Consider the following 21,560-nt stretch of genomic DNA (forward strand, 5'->3'; position numbering starts at 1 on the left):
GTAAAGGACAGTCTTAAAAGCCTTCGGCAGGCTGAACCGCTGCTCTCAAGTTACAGGGCAAAGGCCAGGGCGGGCCGTGGGCCCGGGCCCCGACCCCCCTTTCCGCCTCAACTCAGACGGAGGCTGTAACGAGAGAGGCTGATACACACCAGTTTATGGCCCGTCCTGCCTCCAGACACACGGCAGCCAGACGGGGAGGCCCCGCCGCCTCTTCCCGCCGCCTCCTCCGCGGGGGCGGAGCGGGGGGAGCGCTCGGTGCGCACGCGCTTCAGGCGCCGCTCGGGAAGGAGGTGGGGGGGGAAGGTGCGCACCCGGCGGCGCCGCTCGGGAAGGACGCTGCGCATGCGCTGTGGGGTGGCTGCGTGCCGGGCGGCCGGGAAGGCAGCTGTGGGGGACTGGGAAGGCGGCGTGGCGGAGGTGGAAGGCCCGAGGCCCGGTGGAGGTGGGACGCCCGAGACCCAGGTTTGCCGAGGGCCCGGCTTAGGCTGGCGTCCTGGAAAAGCCGCGCACGGCGAGCCCGGCCAGGCTGCCCCTTTGGCGGCCGGGAGTGCGCCGGTCCCTCCGCCCGCTTATTCTCGCTGCCAGTCTTCCTGAAGCGGGCCTGCTGTCTGAGGGGAAGCCCGAGTGAGCGCGGCGGCAAAAGGAGCCGCCAGAATGAAGCTGGTGAGGAAGGACCTGGAGAAGGATAATGCGGGGCAGGTGACGCTGATCCCCGAGGAGCCCGAGGACATGTGGCACACCTACAACCTGCTGCAGGTGGGTGACAGCTTGCGGGCCTCTACCATCCGGAAAGTGCAGACCGAATCGGCCACGGGCAGCGTGGGCAGCAACCGCATCCGCACCACACTCACCCTCTGCGTGGAGGCCATCGACTTTGACTCCCAGGCCTGCCAGCTGCGGGTCAAAGGCACAAACATCCAAGAGAATGAGTATGTCAAGATGGGGGCCTACCACACCATCGAGCTGGAGCCCAACCGGCAGTTCACGCTGGCAAAGAAGCAGTGGGACAGCGTGGTGCTGGAGCGCATCGAGCAGGCCTGCGACCCAGCCTGGAGCGCCGATGTGGCAGCCGTGGTCATGCAGGAAGGACTGGCTCACGTCTGCCTGGTCACTCCAAGCATGACGCTTACCCGTGCCAAGGTGGAGGTGAACATCCCCCGCAAGCGGAAAGGGAACTGCAGTCAGCACGACCGGGCCCTGGAGAGGTTTTACGAGCAAGTGATGCAAGCCATCCAGCGGCACATCAACTTTGAGGTTGTGAAGTGTGTTCTGGTGGCCAGCCCAGGCTTCGTACGGGAGCAGTTTTGTGACTTCATGTTCCAGCAGGCGATCAAGACTGACAACAAGCTTCTGCTGGAGAACAGGTCCAAGTTTCTACAGGTAAGGAGCCAAATAGGCTTCAGATTGGGTAAAGGGAGCTTTAAGAGCTGTTCGTGATAGAAGATAATTAAAAGGGTGATAGGAAACAATTCCCCTATTAGCAAAAATAAAATTTTGTCTTGGCATCTTCAATTATCCTTATGTCTCCCAAACTGTAGCTTTGTAAGATACAAGACTTGTTCTTTCCTAGAATACCAAAACGTGAAGTAGAGTATTAAGTATTTAAAACTTCCTATAAGGTCATAATTACTTTTCAATTAAGAGTAAAGACCAAGTTGGAAAATAGTTTAACCGTTATGTTATAACCATCTGTTATGTCGTGTAGCACGAATGTTTAATTACAGCTTTGTGAAGCTTTTAAGGAAAAAAACCCAAACAAAACAAACAAAAAACAACCCCCCAAAAAGTACCTATTGTGCAGACCGCAGCATTTTTTCCCTGATCCCTAGTCATCTCATGGGTTGAGGTTTTTTGCCTTTTACTGCAAGTGGCCAACTCCGAGCCCAAAATAAGTATTCCTCTCCTTAAAGGATACTTGTATCTTTTTTTTTTTTTTTTAATTGGAGTGGTGTAAATCTCTGCTTGGGAAGGGTGGAGGAGGAGCCGGGCGGAGGCCGGAAGCATGTCCTAGTACCTAATGGTTACAACGTTTAGGAGACAAATGGCACCAAGCCTCTGTTTCCATATGTATCGAAGTGATAACACTGTGAAAAGTTGTAATGTACTTAATAGCTCTGCCGGCCAAATACCTATGCAGCTGTGTGAAACTTGTTTGCACCATATTTCTGCAGTCTTAAAAGGTCTTCCTCTTATTGAATGCTTTGAAAGGAAGACTTAAATCTTAGTTTCTTAGTATTTTCAAGTTGCACTGCAGCAGCTTGCATATTTTAATCCAGTGTCTGAATAAGAGAAACGGCTTTCCTGAAGTTGAAGGGATTTGGTCTAGATTTTGGGTTGCTCGAGAGATCCTTTTCAAGAAGAATCACGTAGGTTTCAAAAAACAGGTAGCTTCTTTGAATCAAGATAAATGTTATGCTTAGTTTGTGATTGGCTGATCAAGAAAATGATCCTTTCTATGAGAAAGAAAAACCTAAACTTTTACTGTTTCTTTTTTTTACTTTAGGTGCACTCTTCCTCAGGACATAAATACGCACTGAAGGAAGCTCTCTGCGACCCAGCAGTAGCTAGTCGTCTCTCTGACACCAAGGCAGCTGGTGAGGTCAAAGCCTTAGATGACTTCTATAAAATGCTGCAGCATGAGCCTGACCGGGCTTTTTACGGTCTGAAACATGTGGAGAAGGCCAATGAAGCCATGGCCATTGATACCTTGCTGATCAGTGATGAGCTTTTCCGGCACCAGGATGTGGCGACACGTGCCCGATACGTGAGGCTGGTGGATAGCGTACGGGAGAACATGGGCACCGTGCGCATTTTCTCCAGCCTGCACGTCTCTGGGGAGCAGCTCGGGCAGCTGACAGGGATCGCAGCCATCCTGCGCTTTCCTGTGGCTGAACTCTCTGACACGGAAGGTGATTCTAGCTCTGAAGAGGATTGATAACAGTGACTTCATTCTACATTTACTTTTTCAAGTCATGTTGAAATGACATTAAAGGCCCCACCCTTCCTAAATACTGTGTGCAGGTGTACCATAGCATGTAATTTAAGTTTTTTCCAGTTCTTACCATATGTAGCTCGGCTCAGCACCCTAATGGATATCTGTTCTATGGTAATGAGTATTGGTGTGCTGTGCATTAGAGATGGCTGGTTTTGTAAGTTATATTCTGGACCTTTGTCATTACAAGAAACTAATCTGATTCCCCAAAGCTGCTCATTCTGCATTTTAAGGCAGGGTGTCAGCTTAATTTTTTTGAATGTGTATGAAAAGATAATAAAAGAGGGAGAAAAGTATGTCTATTTCTGTTTAAATGCTTGAAAAGAGTACTGTGAAACAAATGTAAACTACTTCATGGAAGACCTATCAAAACTGTGCTTGATCTTAGGAACTCACCATTCTTCCTAAGATGTGGCAAAGAAGTGGGATCAACATCATCTAGTAGGGGATTTTTTTGGTGTTAGGAGTCTTGCCACTTTAAAATTTCTGTGAAACGCTTGAATCAGTCTTTCATAAACCAGACCCATCAAATTTACCGTTTCTTCCCTAATATCCAAGATTAATTGTGAAGTTCAGTGCACCCTTTTCAGTTATCTTTCTGAATTTTGTTACCTTCAGAGACTAATAAGATATCATGTATCTTGTCATTGACTGTGTTCTGATAAATTGGCATTAGGATTATTTAGCGCCCAGTTCTGCGAAGGCATGTGAAAAGTGCTTATGAAATCAGGACCTTAGTTTCCATGAGGAATCTTGAGAACAGACAGTTTAAGTGAGTTCATAGTCTGGGATTGTCTGCCCCTGTGTCTTTGAAAACATACATATGGTGTGATAAAGAAGTAAGGATTACTTATTTACAAATAAAACTTCAGTTTAAGATAATGGCAACTGCAAAAATTAAATTACTTTTCCAGTTATGTGAGCTGCTCAAAGTACTGAGAAACACCCTGAGTTTTGTTTCTTCACTGGATCACAAATCTTAGGCTGAGGAGCTAAAATTCAGGTTCTGACATATCTGCATGGTGATTATTCAATTTAAGTGGATTTTAGATGATGGAGGTTGTATATGTAAATAAGGCTTCCTTTTTTAAATGTGGGGAAGAAGGGGAGCAGGAAGAACTTGACAAAAAAAAACCCCAAAAGACTTCTGAAATTCAGAAAGGAACATAACTATGGAAGACTAGAATAATTTTAGAAAAAGCATTTACTCCTATATGTTGATGTTAGGCCACTGTGTGAAGTTTAGATTATCTATTGCTAGCTGAAATTCAGCCTAAACTGCTTGAAAAAGCAGTACTTTTTTATTAAGGTTCATCTCCCCTTTTCCCGTCATCCACACAGTCTAAGGAATGCATGAACAGAGCTCACATAAGACTAGTATTAACACTAGTTAATTTACACTTGTAAATTACTAGTTAATTAACACTTGTCTCACTGAAGACAAGCAAACCCACTAAAGCAGTTGTTTGGAGGCAGCTTGCACAGTTTTTGATTCTTGTTTTTTTATTTCGTTTTGGTTTTTTGGTAAGCAGTTTTGTAGTAAAATAAATATACAACATTATGTAGACAAATGCATCCTGTCTCAGGAAACAGCTTAAGGGCTTGGTATTGAAAGTGGGCTATGTCCAGTAGTTGCAGATGCTTGACCTGGCAACGTTCCAGAGTTGCTACAATCTTATAAAAGTAATTTTGAATGGTTAAAAAAATTGTATTTAGAAAGATGCTTGCTTGACACAGACACCAGTTTTGGTGTGTAGATAATACAGAACATGCATGTTATCTGCATGTCAAATGAGTAAGCAGTAGAGTGATGCAAAAATATTTTTTGTGTCTTTTCTTTGGAACTAAACATACGTGAACAAAGAATTGTTGCAATGTGAACATTGTTCTCTTGCACCGTGTTTTTACTAATTTTGAACAATTGCATAGCTTAGTTTCTGATTATGAGCTAACATAGTTCTGTGTATTAGTAGCATGGTTTATCTTTCAGTTTTTCAGTTTTCAAAGTAGATTATTACACACTGTTGGACTTCTTAATGTTTATTACATTTGGTAGGAAGAAAGCTTTAAAAGGTAGATTAAACAAGATTGACCCATACCCCTGCTGTGATCCTTAGCTTCAAAGATTCAAATAATTAATTAATTCAGGTCATAAAGCCTCTCTTGCAAACTCATACTTTGGAACAGGCTCCAGTTTGTTAGTTTTGTCACCTTTGGCATTTAGATAGTTAATGTATCAATTTGTCTTGCTGTTGTTGACCAAATGAAATTTGGTCCAAAACATGAGGTCACCAGCAAGACAAGAAAAATCAAAAAAAGCAAAATAAAAGATAATTCTTTCAGTAAAGTATTTAACAGTATTTAGCTAGGGGATTCCTCACCTCCCTCCTTCCTGGCTTTGCACATAGACTATATGAGTAAAATCCTGGTAGTAAGTGATATTTAGGCCACTCCCTGACCACCAGTGTAATAACAGCCCATAGATTATGAGCTTAAATTGTGATGTAACTAGCATAATGATTTTTAAAGCCAGTATCAGAAGTAATTTTCAGTTGCTGCTGTCTTCTCAAAGGTTAGGTAGCCCTGAATATCAAAACTTACTGTCTTACCCTTTGAAAAATTCCTAATTTAACTTCTGAGCTGTTGATCTTGCTTTGCTTTTTTCTGTGAACCTGTATTGGAGCTACCATCTGTGATTTATAGTTAGAGCTTCTCTAATTTCCTGAAAAAAACCAACAAAAAACCATCAAGAACATGTGCTCAGTTTCATAGAGGCAAAGGAGGGATAAAAGTTGTAATCATGTGCATGTGATAATTTTAGTCACCCAGTCCATTCACTTTACTCTTAGATTTTCATTTCTCTGCTTTTAAAGAAAACAAGTGTATTTCATAAAGAGATTTTTTGCAGGAAAAACATGTTCTCTGAACGTTTATGCTGCTATTTTTTTTGAAGTCACATTGGTGCAGTATATTCTTCAACAAAAGATTTAAGAAAGCAGTTTTTAAAATGTGAAACTGCAGTTAAAAGTTTGCAATTGGGAATCTTTCTTTAAAACTTTAAATTGGACTTCCCTCAGGACATGTAATAAAAATAAAGAATTGCTTCAGAAAACTACTTATCTGAAGCAAAAGCTTCAGACTTGATGTTTTTCTTCTTGTGCTCTGATAGACCAGTTGCTTTTTATGAGCTTTTTTTTTTTTTAGATAAGAACTTTATTCCATAAACACTAAAATGTAGAGCTAGGTGCAGCAGAGACAGTTCAGGCTGATGACTTGAACAAGACATTACCTCTTCAAGCTGTGCTAATATGGGGAATGATATAACTCTATTAGTTCATGTTAAATAGAGACCTACATATTGTTTACAAAGTGAATAATAAAAGTTTTGATGCTGTTAGGATTTCTCAGCTTTGGTTTGATTTAGGGGGTGGTGGCAGCAGAAGAGAAATACAGCATTTCAGTAGCTTATTTTACAAAACCTGTGTTTCTTCTATAACATCACAACTTGCTTTTAGATTTCTTATAGTAAAATATAGTTTTGCAGACTCATTGTTCTACTCATTTAAAGTTAAGAAAATGCCCTCCTATTCAGGTCTTGTGATTATTGTTACAATTCTTAATTTGGGGTCTAACATGAGTTGAGCCTGGGCTTTTTCTGCAGCGGAAAGAGTAAACATAGGCTGTTGAGGTCCTTTTCTGCCCTGACAGTTGCCCAAAGAATTGCTTAATAAGCATAATGTTTGGTCCAGCCACATTTTTTATGCCTGACTCAAGCAGGGCATTGACTTTGATTTGAGGCTGACTGCTTGCATGAGACAATATAAAGGAATATAAAGGAAAAGGTCCAGTATAAGAAGCAAACTGTGGTGCATATTGCCTGTAAACTTCTGAACTTGTCTGTTTTAGTATTGCAGTATAGCTTTGTTGTGAAAAAAATGCCTATTAAGGTGTCTTAGCCTAAAGCAGAGTGTGAGGAAAAGGTCTCTGAAATCATACTTGTTTATTCTGTTGGCTGAAAATAATTCTTCCTCTTGTCCTACTTGAGGGCTGTACAAGAAACAGGAGAGGGTGCGGGGGCTGATACCAGAGCAGCATTAGCTTCCAAATCAGTGTCTGCTGGGATATACAACAAAGCAGTATCTTTCAAGCCCTGCCAGCTCTTGTCAGATTTTGCTGTATTGATCACTAATTTATTGGAAATCTTTTTGGGAAATGCTGTGTTCACAGGTAGTGTAATTACTGTCACACTGCTCTGCCTAGACATCAAGTTAGAGCTGATCATGAGTCCTCTGACAAAATAGCTTTTCCATTAGAGAATATTAATTAGTGGAAAACAGTCCTCCTTTTCAGGAATGTACATACCACACTTGATGGGAAGTTTTTTTCTCTGGTTTGAAATGGAATTTCTACTCAAAGCCAGGTCTAGAATAGCAAAGAAAGAGCCTAGGGGTTTCAGGAATCATGGGACTAGAGATAGGAAGCTTAAAACTCTTTTCTGTTTCATTGTTAACATTAGGTTAAAGACATTTGCTTCTTCTATCCTGTCTTTGTTACGTACAATACCACATTTTATAAGCAAATAAATATATTTTGGATACATTGCTAAACCACAATTGACTCAGGTATGCTGTGTCTTGGGATGTGGGACACAATTTTCAGATTTCTGATCTGAGTGGTACAGGAAGGTGATTGAAAACTGGGACTGTGCATATCTAAAACATTCCAGCTGTAGTTTCTGTTTCAGAAAAAAGCCCTGAGTAGGGCTCCAGGTTTCAAAAACATTTTGAATCTGGTGGCAGCCAAGCAAATCTGCTTTTGAAGACAGGCAGATTATTTCCTATGCAGCCTTAATACAAATTTTAAATATTTACTTTGCCAAGAACAAATGTTTTTAGCAGACCTTTTACTGAAAGGACTTCAGAACAAAAACATGAAACAAAATGTATGTAAAGATATGTGTGTCTACATAAAGATGCAATGTCCTCAAAGAATGTGGTGTAGAATCTTTATGTAGGAAAAAAAAAAAAAAAAAAAAAAAAAAAAAAAAAAAAAGAAGCTAACAACTGTTAGCTTGTAGTTGCTTCTGTAGCTGAAGGAATGACTCATGACTGCAGGTTTCAAAGTTATGTTCAGGACTCAAGATTACTGTAAGAGTTTGGTAGCAAGTGCTACATTTAGGATGTATTATGACTGGTCATTGAAGTCTCATGAACTTCTCCAACAGTTTCTGAAGCTCTGACAGCTGTGGCAGGTTTTGCTGAAGAGAATTGCATTTTCTTTGAACTGCAGGATTCAGCCTCATGACATAAATTGTTTAGTACTGGCATAGTTAGGTGTGAGAGAAATTAATAAATTTAATTTGTTTACCCTCCCAGAATAGTTGCCATAAGACCAATTCTACTCCCTTTGGTGAAAAGAAACCTTTTTTATCCCATATAATTTATTTATCTGCTGAGTGCACATGGCTGTTCTGCAATAGGATTGCTAAGAGAAGTTGAAATGGACTTTCTTCAGGTATGGTAGAGGAGCAAATGCCTCAGGAGAGAGCTTTTCCAATTTCCATAACTGTGAGGAAAGGTGAAAAGCTATGGTTTCGTGGGAAACGTGAAATGCTGTTTTGCACATACAACTTCTTCCTCAAACAGAGACACAGTGGATGTATGAAATATCTGTACTCAGATCTTACAACCCATCCTCAGCTGAGGTAAGATGGAAGCAAGCTGATGTGATTAAGCTTGTGCCTGAGGGAGAGGAGACTTGAGACTGAGACTGGTCTTGAAACTGAAATACTGAGAGCCTGCTAATTCTGTCTCTCTGGAATAACTGATTTCTGTCAAGCCTGCTACACACATCACACATGGAGCCAATCTCTTTCTGAGGCTTGTGATAAACCTTGTTTTCCTTTCATACTGAAAGCTATCTTCTTTTCCAAAAGACTTAAGTAGTGCTTTGTGAAACAAACACCTCGATCTGTTGCATTGGCAATCAGAATTAGCAAAGGAAAAAATTTCTAGTCAGCCATTAAAAAAAGCAAAACGTAACAGAAGCCGATAGAAATAAACATTCCAGACCTTTAGATTGTGTGCTTAATGAGAAGTAACAGTAACAGAAAGCCAGGAAAAAATGTTAAAAGTTTTATTGAGGCTTTTTTAAGTGTTTCAGTTTGTTTCAGCTAAAGCACTGTTTTTTAAGATAGCCAGATTAGTACATTCGGTCTGTCATACGGCAAGTTTTTAGACTTAAAACTCTAGATGGTCAGCCATTGTGATCTTGGTAAACAACGCATTTATGATTGCTTAAGCAGTTGTAAACTGGCTGTGTATGTTTTATCCAAGTCTACTTGGGTAGTCCTGTGTATTTTTGTTATGAGACAAAAGTCCTATTAAGTGTTCAGAAAGAGCAAATATAATGGACTGAAAACAAATATAATGCTGAAAACCGTGAGTCTTATCTTTCCTGATTTTGAAGACTTGTCTTTCTAGCTTGAATTGTCACTGAAAAATGGCTTTTAGTCAGTGTAGGCAGTAGTATTTTGAAACTGAATTTTTCCCTTTTATTTCTAGAGCACTTTTAAAACTACTTTGTTCCCTGGCACTCTTATTTTGACATAAGAACTGGCAAGAACTAAATGTATGTTGGAGAGCAGAAAATTCCTACTACTGGAAAAATTAGAATTTGGAACAGCCTTGCAGTCAAAAAATCAGAGCAAAAGGTCACTTATAAATGGAATTTGTTTACCGTGAAAAATAAGATGTACTTGCCAGTTATAGATAGGGATCAATGCAGTAATCCCATACCCTATGCTCTGAACAGAAACAGAGCACTTGCTGTTGTTTTTAGCAGAACACTGGTTTGCCCCAGTCGTCTTTTGATTTCTGACAATCTGGTGTCTTTCAGGAGCTTTAAAGATTATTAAAAAGTAATTTTTGAGCTTTTTATTTGTAAACAGGCATGAGACTCAAGTCATTGACCTTTAAAGTCATTGGTCGTTTTTCTTTAGAAAGCATTTTTTTTCTCCAACAATTCTGAAGTCAAGCTTCTGTGATTTGGCCCTCTGTATATTGGCACATCTTAGAGAAGTCTGTTTCAGATAAAGGCAACTGTAGTATCCAAGACCTATAGACCAAAGAAAATTAAAACTAGAATGCTGTTGTGCTGCTCATATCTGGACTGGACAAAAAAACTGGAAGTGATCCATTGCCACTCTGCCACTGAAACTATAATTGAGGTGCTACTTGCAAAAAGTTGACATTAAATCTGTGATAAGATAGCGGGAGTTTGCAAAAGGTGGTGGTGCAATGTTCTTTTGTGCCTTTTTATGAAGTCTTTTTAACTCTCACATCTCCTGCTGACTGAGTCACTCTTAGATAACACCAAAACTGACTTTAGCTTTGCAGACTTCAGTTCAACCTGGACAAGTGGGATCTACACAAGAACAGAATATTTCTACACTCTTAAGCTTCTATGGTACTTTTGTGAAGTTGACACCATTGTTTGTAATAAGGAGTAACAGGTTCCTTATGGAATTCATGGTAACTTTCTGAACAGAACCGAAGTGCTCAGATATCTTAAAATCACGGGTGTACTACATGTATTGTGGGTGGGACATGTAAGTTACCAGCGCCAGTAATTCATGTAGAAAGCTCTATCTTAGAGTGCATCTAAAAAACAGGATGTTTTTCTACCTCTGGACTCCAGCTTTAATTTGAAAAAGGGAAACAAACTTTCCCCTTATAATCTCTTCATGGCTAATTCCAAATTTCCCTGAATTGTTTATTGACCAGTAAAACACAAAAAAACAAAAAAAAAAAATTGCAGCAAAAAGACCTAGGGTTAATTCTGTAGTTCTTTCAACTGGTTTACTATTAAAATTGCAGTACTAACAGTGCAACACTAACAGTACAGCAAGAGAGATGTTTATCCTCTAGCTCATACTTGAGCATCCTAGTCTTTAAAATTAGTAGATACAGTTGGTAATACATATTGTTATTTTGGAGTTTTCAGTATGTTGCTATTCAATATTGGTAATTATTGAGTGATGATATAATGGTATTTGGAAAATTTATATATTTTTAATTGAAAATAAGTTATCTTGACTATAAAAGTATTTCACACAAAAGAAGACTATTAAATACCCATAAACTGTTGCTGCATTTTTTTAAAAATTACTTTATTTCCCAAACCGCACTGTGAAATGACAATGGTAGGGGCAGTGATCTTGATGATATTCCGCTTCAAACATGTCACATATTATTATTTCAAGGAATAAGCTTCTAACATCCACTAAAGTGCTATCTTTCATTCTTAGTTAAGCTGAATGATATCAGTGGGAAGTTTGCATGTTGACTTTGATGTTTTTTCTGATGATCTCAGTTGAACACTGTATACCACTTCATAAATTAATGACACATGAATCAATTTACAAAGAGTTTGGTTTTATCTTTTACCTCTAAATTATGCTCACCTGACCGGTAGACTGAAGTTTAGCCTTGTGGTTGTCTTAGACTATGAAATAAGTAACACTGCTTAAACAAAGTAAACAAGTGTAGCAGCAGTATATGAATTTCCTAGTGCAATGTCAGTTGTTCTTTTGGAGTTTTTTGGATTCAAATGAACAAACCTTCACATTGCTGATCTTCATCTTTTCTTAGGATGCAGTGTCTTTTCTGATGTCTATCTTGTGGTGGGTTTTGTAGTCTTTTCTAGATTAGGCAGTTATTTTATGGTTGTTTATGGTCATGGAAGATAGTATATAATGACTGTTACAGTCATTTACAGTCCCACATTCTTGTCTTGGATTTCTCAGTCAAAAAAGTAAAACATACGTTATCACTGAACTGTGTTGTTTAAACTGTGCAATGCAAGAGAAGATTTAACAGGGTTCCTATATATAGGTAGAGATGAGTAAAGAAACAAATTGCCTGAGGATTATCTTCTTTTTTAGCAGTGAGCATTCATAAATTCCAGAGAAGCTCTGTGTGTCCAGGTAAAGAGTTTGTACCATGAATACCCATGCATGCTTGGGGCAGGCTCAGGAGTTCTCTAGTGAGCAGTTCAGAGCTGATCTGTGCAAATAAGCGATGCCTGCTACATTGTGATTCTGCTGAGCTGGTATTCCCTCTGGGCATTTCACTGCTGTGTGAAACGGGATGAAGAGGCATTGGTGTTGACCTCGTAGTGTAAGAGCACTACCATCTGGGGACTACTCATGTTGGAATTCCAGCTTTTCAAACAAATAAGTAACATTTTCCATTACTGCCTATAGCAATCTCTTGCCAATAATATTCTCACTTTAGTAATTTTTCTGGTTTCTGATAGGAGAAAAAGTATATAAAAAATATCTTGAGTGATATTATTGATAATACAGTTGAATTAGCATATGCAATAGAGAAGAGTAATTGTTGGGATGACAGTTCCTATTTTCAAATCTAAGCTCAATGTCAAGCATTTTAGGCCTTTTAAAATTCAGGCTTTTAGCAAGAGTAGGCTTCATCTCTTGCTCTCCAGTTCTGGTCTCAGAAGACTGCAAACTTGTTAATTTAAATAAAAGAAAAATCAAACAAAACAAACAAACAAAAACCCCAAAACCAACAGAAAACCCAAACCAAAAAAAAAAAACCCAAACCACCAAAAAACCAAACCAACCAACCAAATGAAAAGAAATGGTTTAAGCCTTGCCAGGATACTTACATTTGTTAAGTGTTTTTCTTCTCAGATTGTTGTATCATCTTCCTATGCCATTTAACTGGAGGTCAGTTTTGTAAAAATCCAGGTTTTTTACATTTTACTGAAACCTGTTAGCTTTATATAACAATCTTGTCTGAAAAATAACCGAAGTATTTATGCTAAGAACTAGTCTAAGAGCTTTCAAGTCCCTGTCGAACTACAGGAATACATACTGTGAAGAGGGAAGGATGGAATTCTTATTTAGAAAGTCATGATAGATCCCTCTTACTCTTCTAGATGATGCCTCAGATAAAGAAAATTACTATTCTGCTGTGTTCCAATGAAAATTATCACAGCTAATGTATTATCAGAAATGATAGAGAAGGTATTCTCTATACAACTAGTCTATATGTATCAGGACACTCGGCAATGGGCCTACTTTTATGAGCCAGTTGTTCTTTTCCTCTCAGTCTTGCACTCTCTCTCAGCTCTGTTGCACTTAGCCTGGACTTGGGGAGTTTCCATGCAAAGCAAAGGTCATAATAAACTGCTAACAGTCTTTAAAACCAAGTCAATATCTGTGGTGCCAGCTGCTCTTCAGTGCTGAAAAACAGAGACCTCAGCTTGGCTTCAGCTAGGCCCAACAGAAACCCAAAGAGGAATGAACACATAAAGAAAGAATTTTCCTAATGAGGGAAAAGGCTTCCCTTTTGTTCTCCAATAGGGGATTTTGAAGGTATGTCTAAGCAGTTAAATGCCAGCAGCCAATCACTTTATGGTATAAAAGCCTTGATGAGAGAGAATCCTGTACGCTCTCCCTTGAAGGTGTGCTGGATCTTCTTCCCTCAGTCAGGGATGCCTGCTCATGTGGTTACTCCTCAAGAGTCTGAGAACAAAGGGACATCTGGCTGTACCAAGAGAAGGGAAAGAAATATCAAATCCCTATATATGAATTCCTAACTTTAAGTCTTCTCAATGATTTAAAGACTGTAGTCACTGTGTTGTTACATTGCTTGTAGGTATTATTTTAATCATTATTCTAGATCTATTGCAGGACCTATTAATAGCTATGTTGCTAGCACTTAAGCAATTAGTCTTGTTTGCATATTTTATTGTTAGGATACCTTTTGTTTGTTATCCTAACACTCTGGTTTGCTACCCTAGTGTTCTAACACATGTAATCCAGTGTATGCCTTTTGTCTAATTTTTAAGATCCTTTACTCTTTACAATAAATCTTGGTTTTGTCCATAAATATCTCTTCTGCTATGCTGCCTCATATAGAACACTATAGTTTGTAAGTTGATTTTTTTTTCTTTTAGTATGCAAGTAGATTTTTTTCTTTTACTTTGCAAGTTGATTTCTTTTAATATACACATCTGAGATTTAATTCTGAAGCATGTCCATCCCTGCATGGCTCTGGAATTCTTGAGTGGTCAAGCTCTCTGCTTGCTTTGAGCTGCTTTTCGCATTAAAAATTGCTGAATTTGTGAGGGACCGAGGAAAAGAAAGATATTTTTAAACTCCCATCTTCTCCCTTCCAGTGCAGTTACTACATTTTCTAGGATAACAACTGAATTTATATTGATACATTTCTAGACAAAATATGAGTCATTGGCCTTTAGCATGCACATCAACAACATATGTTTTTGCTGTAATATATAAAAACTTAAATTTGGACTTAATTTCTGTGGTGCTCTGGCTATCTGGGTGCGAGAGGGTCATGTCAGGATGTCCTCATTTCCTTTTGGAGGATTTCTTCCCTTGCTGAAGCCTTGGGTAATTCAGCTGAGATCAGGACAATGATTATGCTCAGCATAAGGTTTAGAAAGACGGGAGTTTGTAGCTATTGTGAAGTCAAGACATGGAAAAAGTTGCTGCTCCTCAGAAAGCCTTTATTACCACCAAAGCATTTCCACCTTAACACTAGCCTTAGTACTGCTGACTTCTGAGAAAAATTACCCAGCAATCCCTGAAATCTGAAGGTGGAAGGCGGGCGGAAATTAATGAATAATGATACTAAGTCAGGAAGGAAAAAAAGCATACTTAAACTTAGTCCTTGTAGGGGTATGATGAGTTTTCAGCTGGACATCATTTCTTGCATCATTTCTCAGATTATCACATTTCCCAGAATGTTCAAAAGGAATTTATATCCTTCTGGGGTATTTTATAGATGAGTGATTTTAAATTTGGTGGGATGTATTGAGCAAGTCTAGATGAAAATAAGGTGGATTTCTTGCTAACTGGCAAGGAAGAGACAAGTCCACAGCATAAATGCAAAACAAACTTTAAAACATGTAGTTAACGGCATTTACAAATCATGTTTGAACACTGACAGGTGGTAATTTACTCCAAATCACAAAACTGGCCATTGAGATGAATATTATGTGCTTTCCTTTTCCTTAATCCTGTATTAGTATACAGAGCCTTTTGAGAAAGGTAGTCCTATGTGAAGGTGATGCTGCCATTTTTTTACCCATGCAGGGATTGGTTGACATCCTTAACTGGTTGTGCTATCTGTTGCACATTGCAGCTACATCTGTGGATTGAATCACAGACATAATGTTGAAAGATCTATTGTTTGAAGTGAAGTGATTTATGTGATTACATAAGCTAGGAAAGGTATGGGAGCTAGCTGCTTAAAAAAAAAAAAAAAAAAATTAAAAAAAATTGGTTTGCCTTCTCCTATTCAGCAAGTATTAAAGAATTTACTTTCTTAGGAAACTTGAAAAAGAATACTTAGAAATATTGATTATTTTTTTTCACATTATAAGAATAATAAGGCTTTGGATAGTCAATTAGCATCACACTTAGGTTCAGGATTCGAACCACATCTACTTGGCCTTTTATTTGGTCTAAGAGCAAGAAAGTTAATTGGAAATATGTAAAGAAGTATGCCTGGGAAAAGCAGACCATTTGACAATGTGATGTCAAATGAAAAAAATTACCGAGGAAGAAGTGACTTTGGGAATCCCTACAAGTTTAATGTTTCCATAACTGATATACCTGGCTTGCCATGCTGGTTTCAACAGTGGAAAGCTACAGAAGCCTGCAAAACTGGGATTTGGTGTACATGAGCAACTAGAAAGCTTGTAGAAAACCAGCTGAACCAGCATACTTGACTCTTTTTATGAGCCTAGAGGAATTTTGTGCAGAGGAAAATCTGTAAGGCTGTGAGTAGTTTTGGAGATTATTGGGAAGAACTTATTTTTCTTTATGTTGAAGATTTTGTGTGGATTTTGGGTTTTGTTTGGTTGGTTTTTAGTTTTTGGATAAAATTAATCTCTCACTCCTTTTTAAGCTTCTGGGTTTTATTTCAGAAAATAACATACATATTCATTTTAGCGATGTATGTGAAATCTGAGTTAATTATAGATGTCCATAAATATCTTCTACCTCAAAAAAAAAAAAAAAAAAAAAAAAGCTAAGAGGCAAAGGGTCCTGGGGACTTATAGATAAAGCTAGTGGTAGGAAATAAAAGTTACAGTAGGATGTTTAGGAGGAAATCGCCTTTGATAGCAAAGGAGGGGTAGCCTAGAGGGGAACGAAGACTGTAGGGACTTGAAAGGTGTTAAGTGTTGATGGAAGAATTACATAGAAAACATGGACTGGAGATCACTGGAGACAGGTTGAAACATTTTCTAAGAACTGCCCTACTTCTGTCAACCTGCTGAGCCTCTGCACAAGTCTGGTAGTTGACATCACAAAGTTTTCTGTAACTGACTGCATATTTCTAAGCCTTTCTCTCCCATCTGTGAAAAACTGCAGACTACTAAGAACTGTAGTATCAACAAGAGGGCTTCTTCCCAAACTTTAAACAAAATAGGTTTTATTCTAGTGGGGTACATATTCTTGGACTCTGCTATTGTTATTTGCAAAAGTTTTGCCTGCTGGATTTTGTTATTCATTTGGTACCATGGTACAAAGCACTGATTCAGTGTATTTCCAGGTCTGACACCACACTGGAAAGCTATTTTCCAGTAGAAATTATTCAGTACAAAACCAGCAAAAAAAGCTTTATTTAATGGATCATATAAAGCATTTAATTGGTTTTGAAAAGATTGTGGCTAGTGAATCTGGAACCACAGTCAAATATATATTTCTTTGTCTCTTTGGGGTATTTATCTACTTTTAGTAAGAACTCTTTTTTTCATTATTTGGTCTCATTCCAGAAAGTCATTCTTTTTCTCTTCAAAGGTTAAAGATTAAAGAAAAAATGCTGGAGGCAAAATTATACAGAGGTTCTTTTGTAACCCTGAAAAATAAAAGGCTTGGGTTTAGCAGCACTGAAAAAGTTTCAGAAGTTGAATTTTTTTATATATATATAGCTCTATGTGAAATATGCTGCTTTTTTGCCAGGCAGAACTGAATGCAGCAGGAACTACTGTCACAGCCTCCTCAGCCTTCCACAGTAAGGCCAGAGAGCACTCTGGCCCCCGAGGTCACAGACAGCAATTGTACCATGCCATCATATTTTTTTCCACTTGGCACGTCTGTGACTAAATCTCTTTTTTATAAGGCCATTTGCTGGTCAGCAAAGAATCTTCTTTCATGGGTTTGAGCCATAATGTCACAAATATCATTTTATTTATAAGTCTTTGCAAAAAGATGCATGTTTAATCTTCCCTTGCTATCAACCATATGCAGTCCAGCTCTCAACCCAAGTCTGTGATGCTTTGTTGAGGCAGCTAAAAGATGCAGCTTTCAGGTTTTATTTGCTGAGGTTCAGTGCTGCAGTTACTGAAGGACACGGTTCATTCTCTGCTACTAGCTTCATTCCAGTTATCTGAGGGCAGCAGTGCAGTCTTGCACATGCTAGCTGTCAGTTGTATCAGTTTCCTCAAGTAAAACTCTTCTACTTATAAAAGAGTATACCAATTTCCACCATTTTGAAAACAAGCTTTTTGTGGGAGGCCAACCCCATGTTCTCAATAGCTGTCACTGGCATCCTGCTTGCTTCCTTTTAAGTTGGTTGCTTTGTATTTTTTCTAAGATCACAACAGAGACAGGCAATATCAGCATAAAATACTTTCAAGGGCAATCAGTTACTGTCTTATAAACTAGTGCATCCTTCCTAATATCACTTAACTTTCAGTACATTTTGATCAGATGCACTGTTCTGTGTTGCTGTGTTGCACTCCTGTGTCATTTGCAGTCTTTAAAATATCCTTAAAGTATCATTTATTGTAGTATGTGCTATGCAAACCATTAAAACAGCATTTGTATCCATTTTATTTTTCAATTTTTGCAAGGGATCCAGGTATATGAGAACACCACAAAGTGCTGAAGTCTTATTTTAATCTTTAATTTAAATTTCTCTGTCTTCTTTTATAATCCAGGAGAGAAGCAGCCTCATCTTTTTTTTCTGCTAATGGTTGTTTTGAATTTCCCAATAGTTTCCAGTTGTGCATACTTTTGCAAGAAATTTCTCTTTGGTTTCTTATCCTCCTCAATTGTATTTAAACCTGTTTTGTTTCAGTGCAGAAGAATTGATAAGAATACCTGAAATGCTATACCAGATAATGTGAAATGGAACAAAAATAACACCTTGACCACATGCTGGTGGTATGTGATTAGTATGCAAGCAACTTGTAAACCCTGCTCAATGCAAAGTGCAAATTTGTCCCTTTGCATTTTTGAAAAAAAACGTGTATTTCTAAGTACCATTTATATGGGATGCAATTGCTATTTGCTACAGACCATAAACAAATAAAATACCTTAACTGAATTACTCTTTTCTCATGGCTATAATAGTCTTCACGATGTCATTTATTGTGAGTGATTTATGGAGGTGTACTTTTGTTCAGTAAAGAACCAGGTGTCAGGCATTGTTCTGCAATTCAGGTTATTTTTTTACCCATCTCTTCTAGAAAAATAAGAGTGCCTATTTTGCTTGCAAAGGTTAGAGTGGCCAGGCAATATACATGTGGCCAAGTGCCAGGGAAATATAGTTTTACATGGTTTAGAAGCAGAATAACTAGGCGGAGAGCACAGACGTTCAGTTAAAAGATCTCACTAAATAAAACAGAAAAAATTTATTAGTGGCTACTGAACAAGTATGAGCTACTACTCTAGGTTTGTAATAAGAATAATATTTGGGTTGTTGTCTTGGTGACTGAGTGTTAACCTTTCACATATACGTACAAACTGTACTCAGCAAGTAATGCCACATACATCAGCTTGTGTTCTCTTCAGCTTTAGTCAGCAGCAAGAGGGAAGTTGTCCCAGGTTTTCTACAGTACCTCATTTCTTGTAAAACATGAAGCTAAAAGCAGAACTTCAGTTTTATCCTTTGATAAACACTTATATTCTGCATATCTGATCCATATTTTTAGTCATTCTATTAACACGAGATAGAATAGTTAAAATGTGAATTTACCTACATTAATTGTGACTAAGTATTTAGTCAAATACAATATGTTTTACAAAACAAAAACAAACAAAAACAACCAAACAAAAAAAAAACCATTTACACTCAATGTACAGCTCTTCTTTTTCCACTGCTTTCTTCAATAGTCTTTTTGATTCCTAAAGACAAGTTTTCTATTAGCAGATATGCATATATGCACTGTAGACAGGAATATAGAACTGGAATTTTGGAAGAGTGCAAGCTAGATGTTGTTATTAATATTATCTGTCATTTTCACAGTCACAATCAGTGATATTTTTTAATGTTCTGAAGTGTCAGCTCATGGGTATGTACAATGTTCTTTGTTGTGAAAAATGAAACAAAATGTGAAAGCCAGGTTGTCATAACTCAGTAGATTATTGTTAGCTAACAGTGTAATGTGGGTAACTATAAACCACTTTTCCATATACTATCTGCAGATCTGAACATATCTCTAGGTAGTGAGATTTCTTTTTACAGAGTCACTGGAAAATATAACAAAATAGCTTTAAATCTATTAATTATTTCTAAGTTAATATTAAATTTCTTGTCATGACCCTTGCTTTTACTCAAAAACTTTGCGCTCATGATGTTTCGTAGCATGTGGAAGCCACAGAAGGTCATGTAATACATTTATATATTAAAATATGCAACAGTTTTTGTATGAAGTCAAACTTCAAAGCATCTGGTTCCTGGCTAAGGCAGAACAGGAAGATGAGAGAGCAAATGGATAGCCATACTGCATCAAATCAAGACCATGTTTTGTCCAGTATCATGTCTACAGGAGTACACATAAGCTGATAACTAGAGATGACAAACAGCAGAGCAAGCTAATTCCTCTTCCAGTTGCTGAATATTTCCAGCAGAGGTGATTTCCTGAACCAGATGTGTATTCTGTATAGTTTGTAACCTGAAGCAATTTTGTCTTCCATTACCTTATTCTGTTACCCACTGAATACATAATATTTCACATCCAAAACATCCTTTATGAACAGGATCTGCAGGCCTGCTCCCTTCTGTGTGGAGTCTGTTTTATTTCTAGCCAGTCTGGCCCCTCTAGCTTATTTTGAGTCCTCTAGCTTGATTTTTTAGGCTACTTATTATTATTATTGCTGATTCTGTTTTGACCTCTCTCAGAAGCACAAGGATTTGAGAGGTTAGGAGCAAACAGCTGCTATTTTTGCCTTCTAGTTTACTTTGTTTAGCATTTCATATTTTCAAATTTTTTGATACAGCTATGAGGATTGCAAATGTATTCTTTAAAATTATGAGATTTGAGTATATTGCATAACAGGTTCAGTAAACCGCAAGGCTATTTGGTACCATGAATGCAGGGTAAAAATCAGAGGCAATACCACATCGTTGTGAAGAAATGCCTTGTGTGTTGGCCAGTGATGACGGGAGGTATCATGAAGGAGTGTATAGAGCACGGGGTGCACGTGTAACCTTTCACATATAACTTATTCAGGGGCTAAAGTAAACAGAATTGTGAAGATCTTTAAATGGAAAGTTGACGTGGGTAGATCTGGCATCTACTGTTCTTCAACTAAATCATGAACTTAGACACTTACTTTAGCAGGTAATCATATTAGAAACATTTCCTTGTGGTGGTAGGTTGGGAGTATAAGTGTTGTGGTATAAATCCCACATACACTGTAAAAAATAAAGGTAGCAAATAATTTTACTCTGAAATTTAACAAAAGAAGATAAGCAGAGATAGCTTGACTGAATTTTTAAAACTCGGTTTTGTTGATTATAATTGAACAGGTCTCCCAGGGATGTTGTGGCTGTTCTGCCTTGGAAGTGTTCAAGGCCAGGTTGGATGGTACCTTGAGCAACCTGACCTAGTGCAAGATGTTCCTGCCCATATCAGTGGGATTGGAACTTGAAGATCTTTAAGGTTCTTTCCAACCCAAACAATTCTGATTCTATGAATTATACTTACACAACAGAGGATAGGGTAGGAAAATACCTATTGCATATGAATAGGCATGCTAGAACTTCTTTAAACATAAACAATTAATGAAGATAAAATATGCATTGATTACTTTTCAGGAAAATTATTTTCCATCAGGCCATCAGGCACTAATTTTTTTTTATTTCTTGCAATGAAAGTTTTCTGAAAAATAAAAGCAAACTATGGTTTGATTTGTTCAGATTTTTATACTTCCTGACTCTGACTGCAGGAAGAAAATCTAAAACAACACAAACTGAACTTTTCCTTTTTTACTGTCCAGTGAAACTGAAAATGCCTACTATGATAATAGCCTTTTGTGATAATTTTACTGCATTAAGCAGGAAATAAGATGCTGAGAGAGACAGACTAGCATTGTGACCACTTGGGAGTTTAGTTATAGTAACAAGATTTCTGAGACTATCATTTCGATGGTGAATAATGCAGATGTATTTTAGTAACTGGATATTATTTAGATGCTTTGACTTGCAGCAAGTATTGTGGACTTGGATATTTTTGTGTATTTGTTCAATGTTAAAAAACTGATCATGACATGCTTCTC

At 38.1% G+C, this 21,560-nt stretch overlaps 2 protein-coding genes across 4 annotated transcripts in view; both read left to right on the plus strand.

The window, feature by feature from the left end:
- ITGA1 (integrin subunit alpha 1) overlaps positions 1-21,560 on the plus strand; it is a 72,044-nt gene that overhangs the window by 5,663 nt on the left and 44,821 nt on the right. The window lies entirely within an intron of this gene.
- Positions 7-3,288, plus strand: PELO (pelota mRNA surveillance and ribosome rescue factor). Its single transcript, XM_071730982.1, has 2 exons — positions 7-1,380; positions 2,504-3,288. Exons 1-2 carry the CDS (start codon positions 655-657, stop codon positions 2,933-2,935), a joined length of 1,158 nt encoding a protein of 385 aa, XP_071587083.1. The 5' UTR covers positions 7-654; the 3' UTR covers positions 2,936-3,288.

This window comes from Heliangelus exortis, chromosome Z (assembly GCF_036169615.1).
Source record: "Heliangelus exortis chromosome Z, bHelExo1.hap1, whole genome shotgun sequence".
In the NCBI taxonomy this organism is placed as follows: domain Eukaryota; kingdom Metazoa; phylum Chordata; class Aves; order Apodiformes; family Trochilidae; genus Heliangelus; species Heliangelus exortis.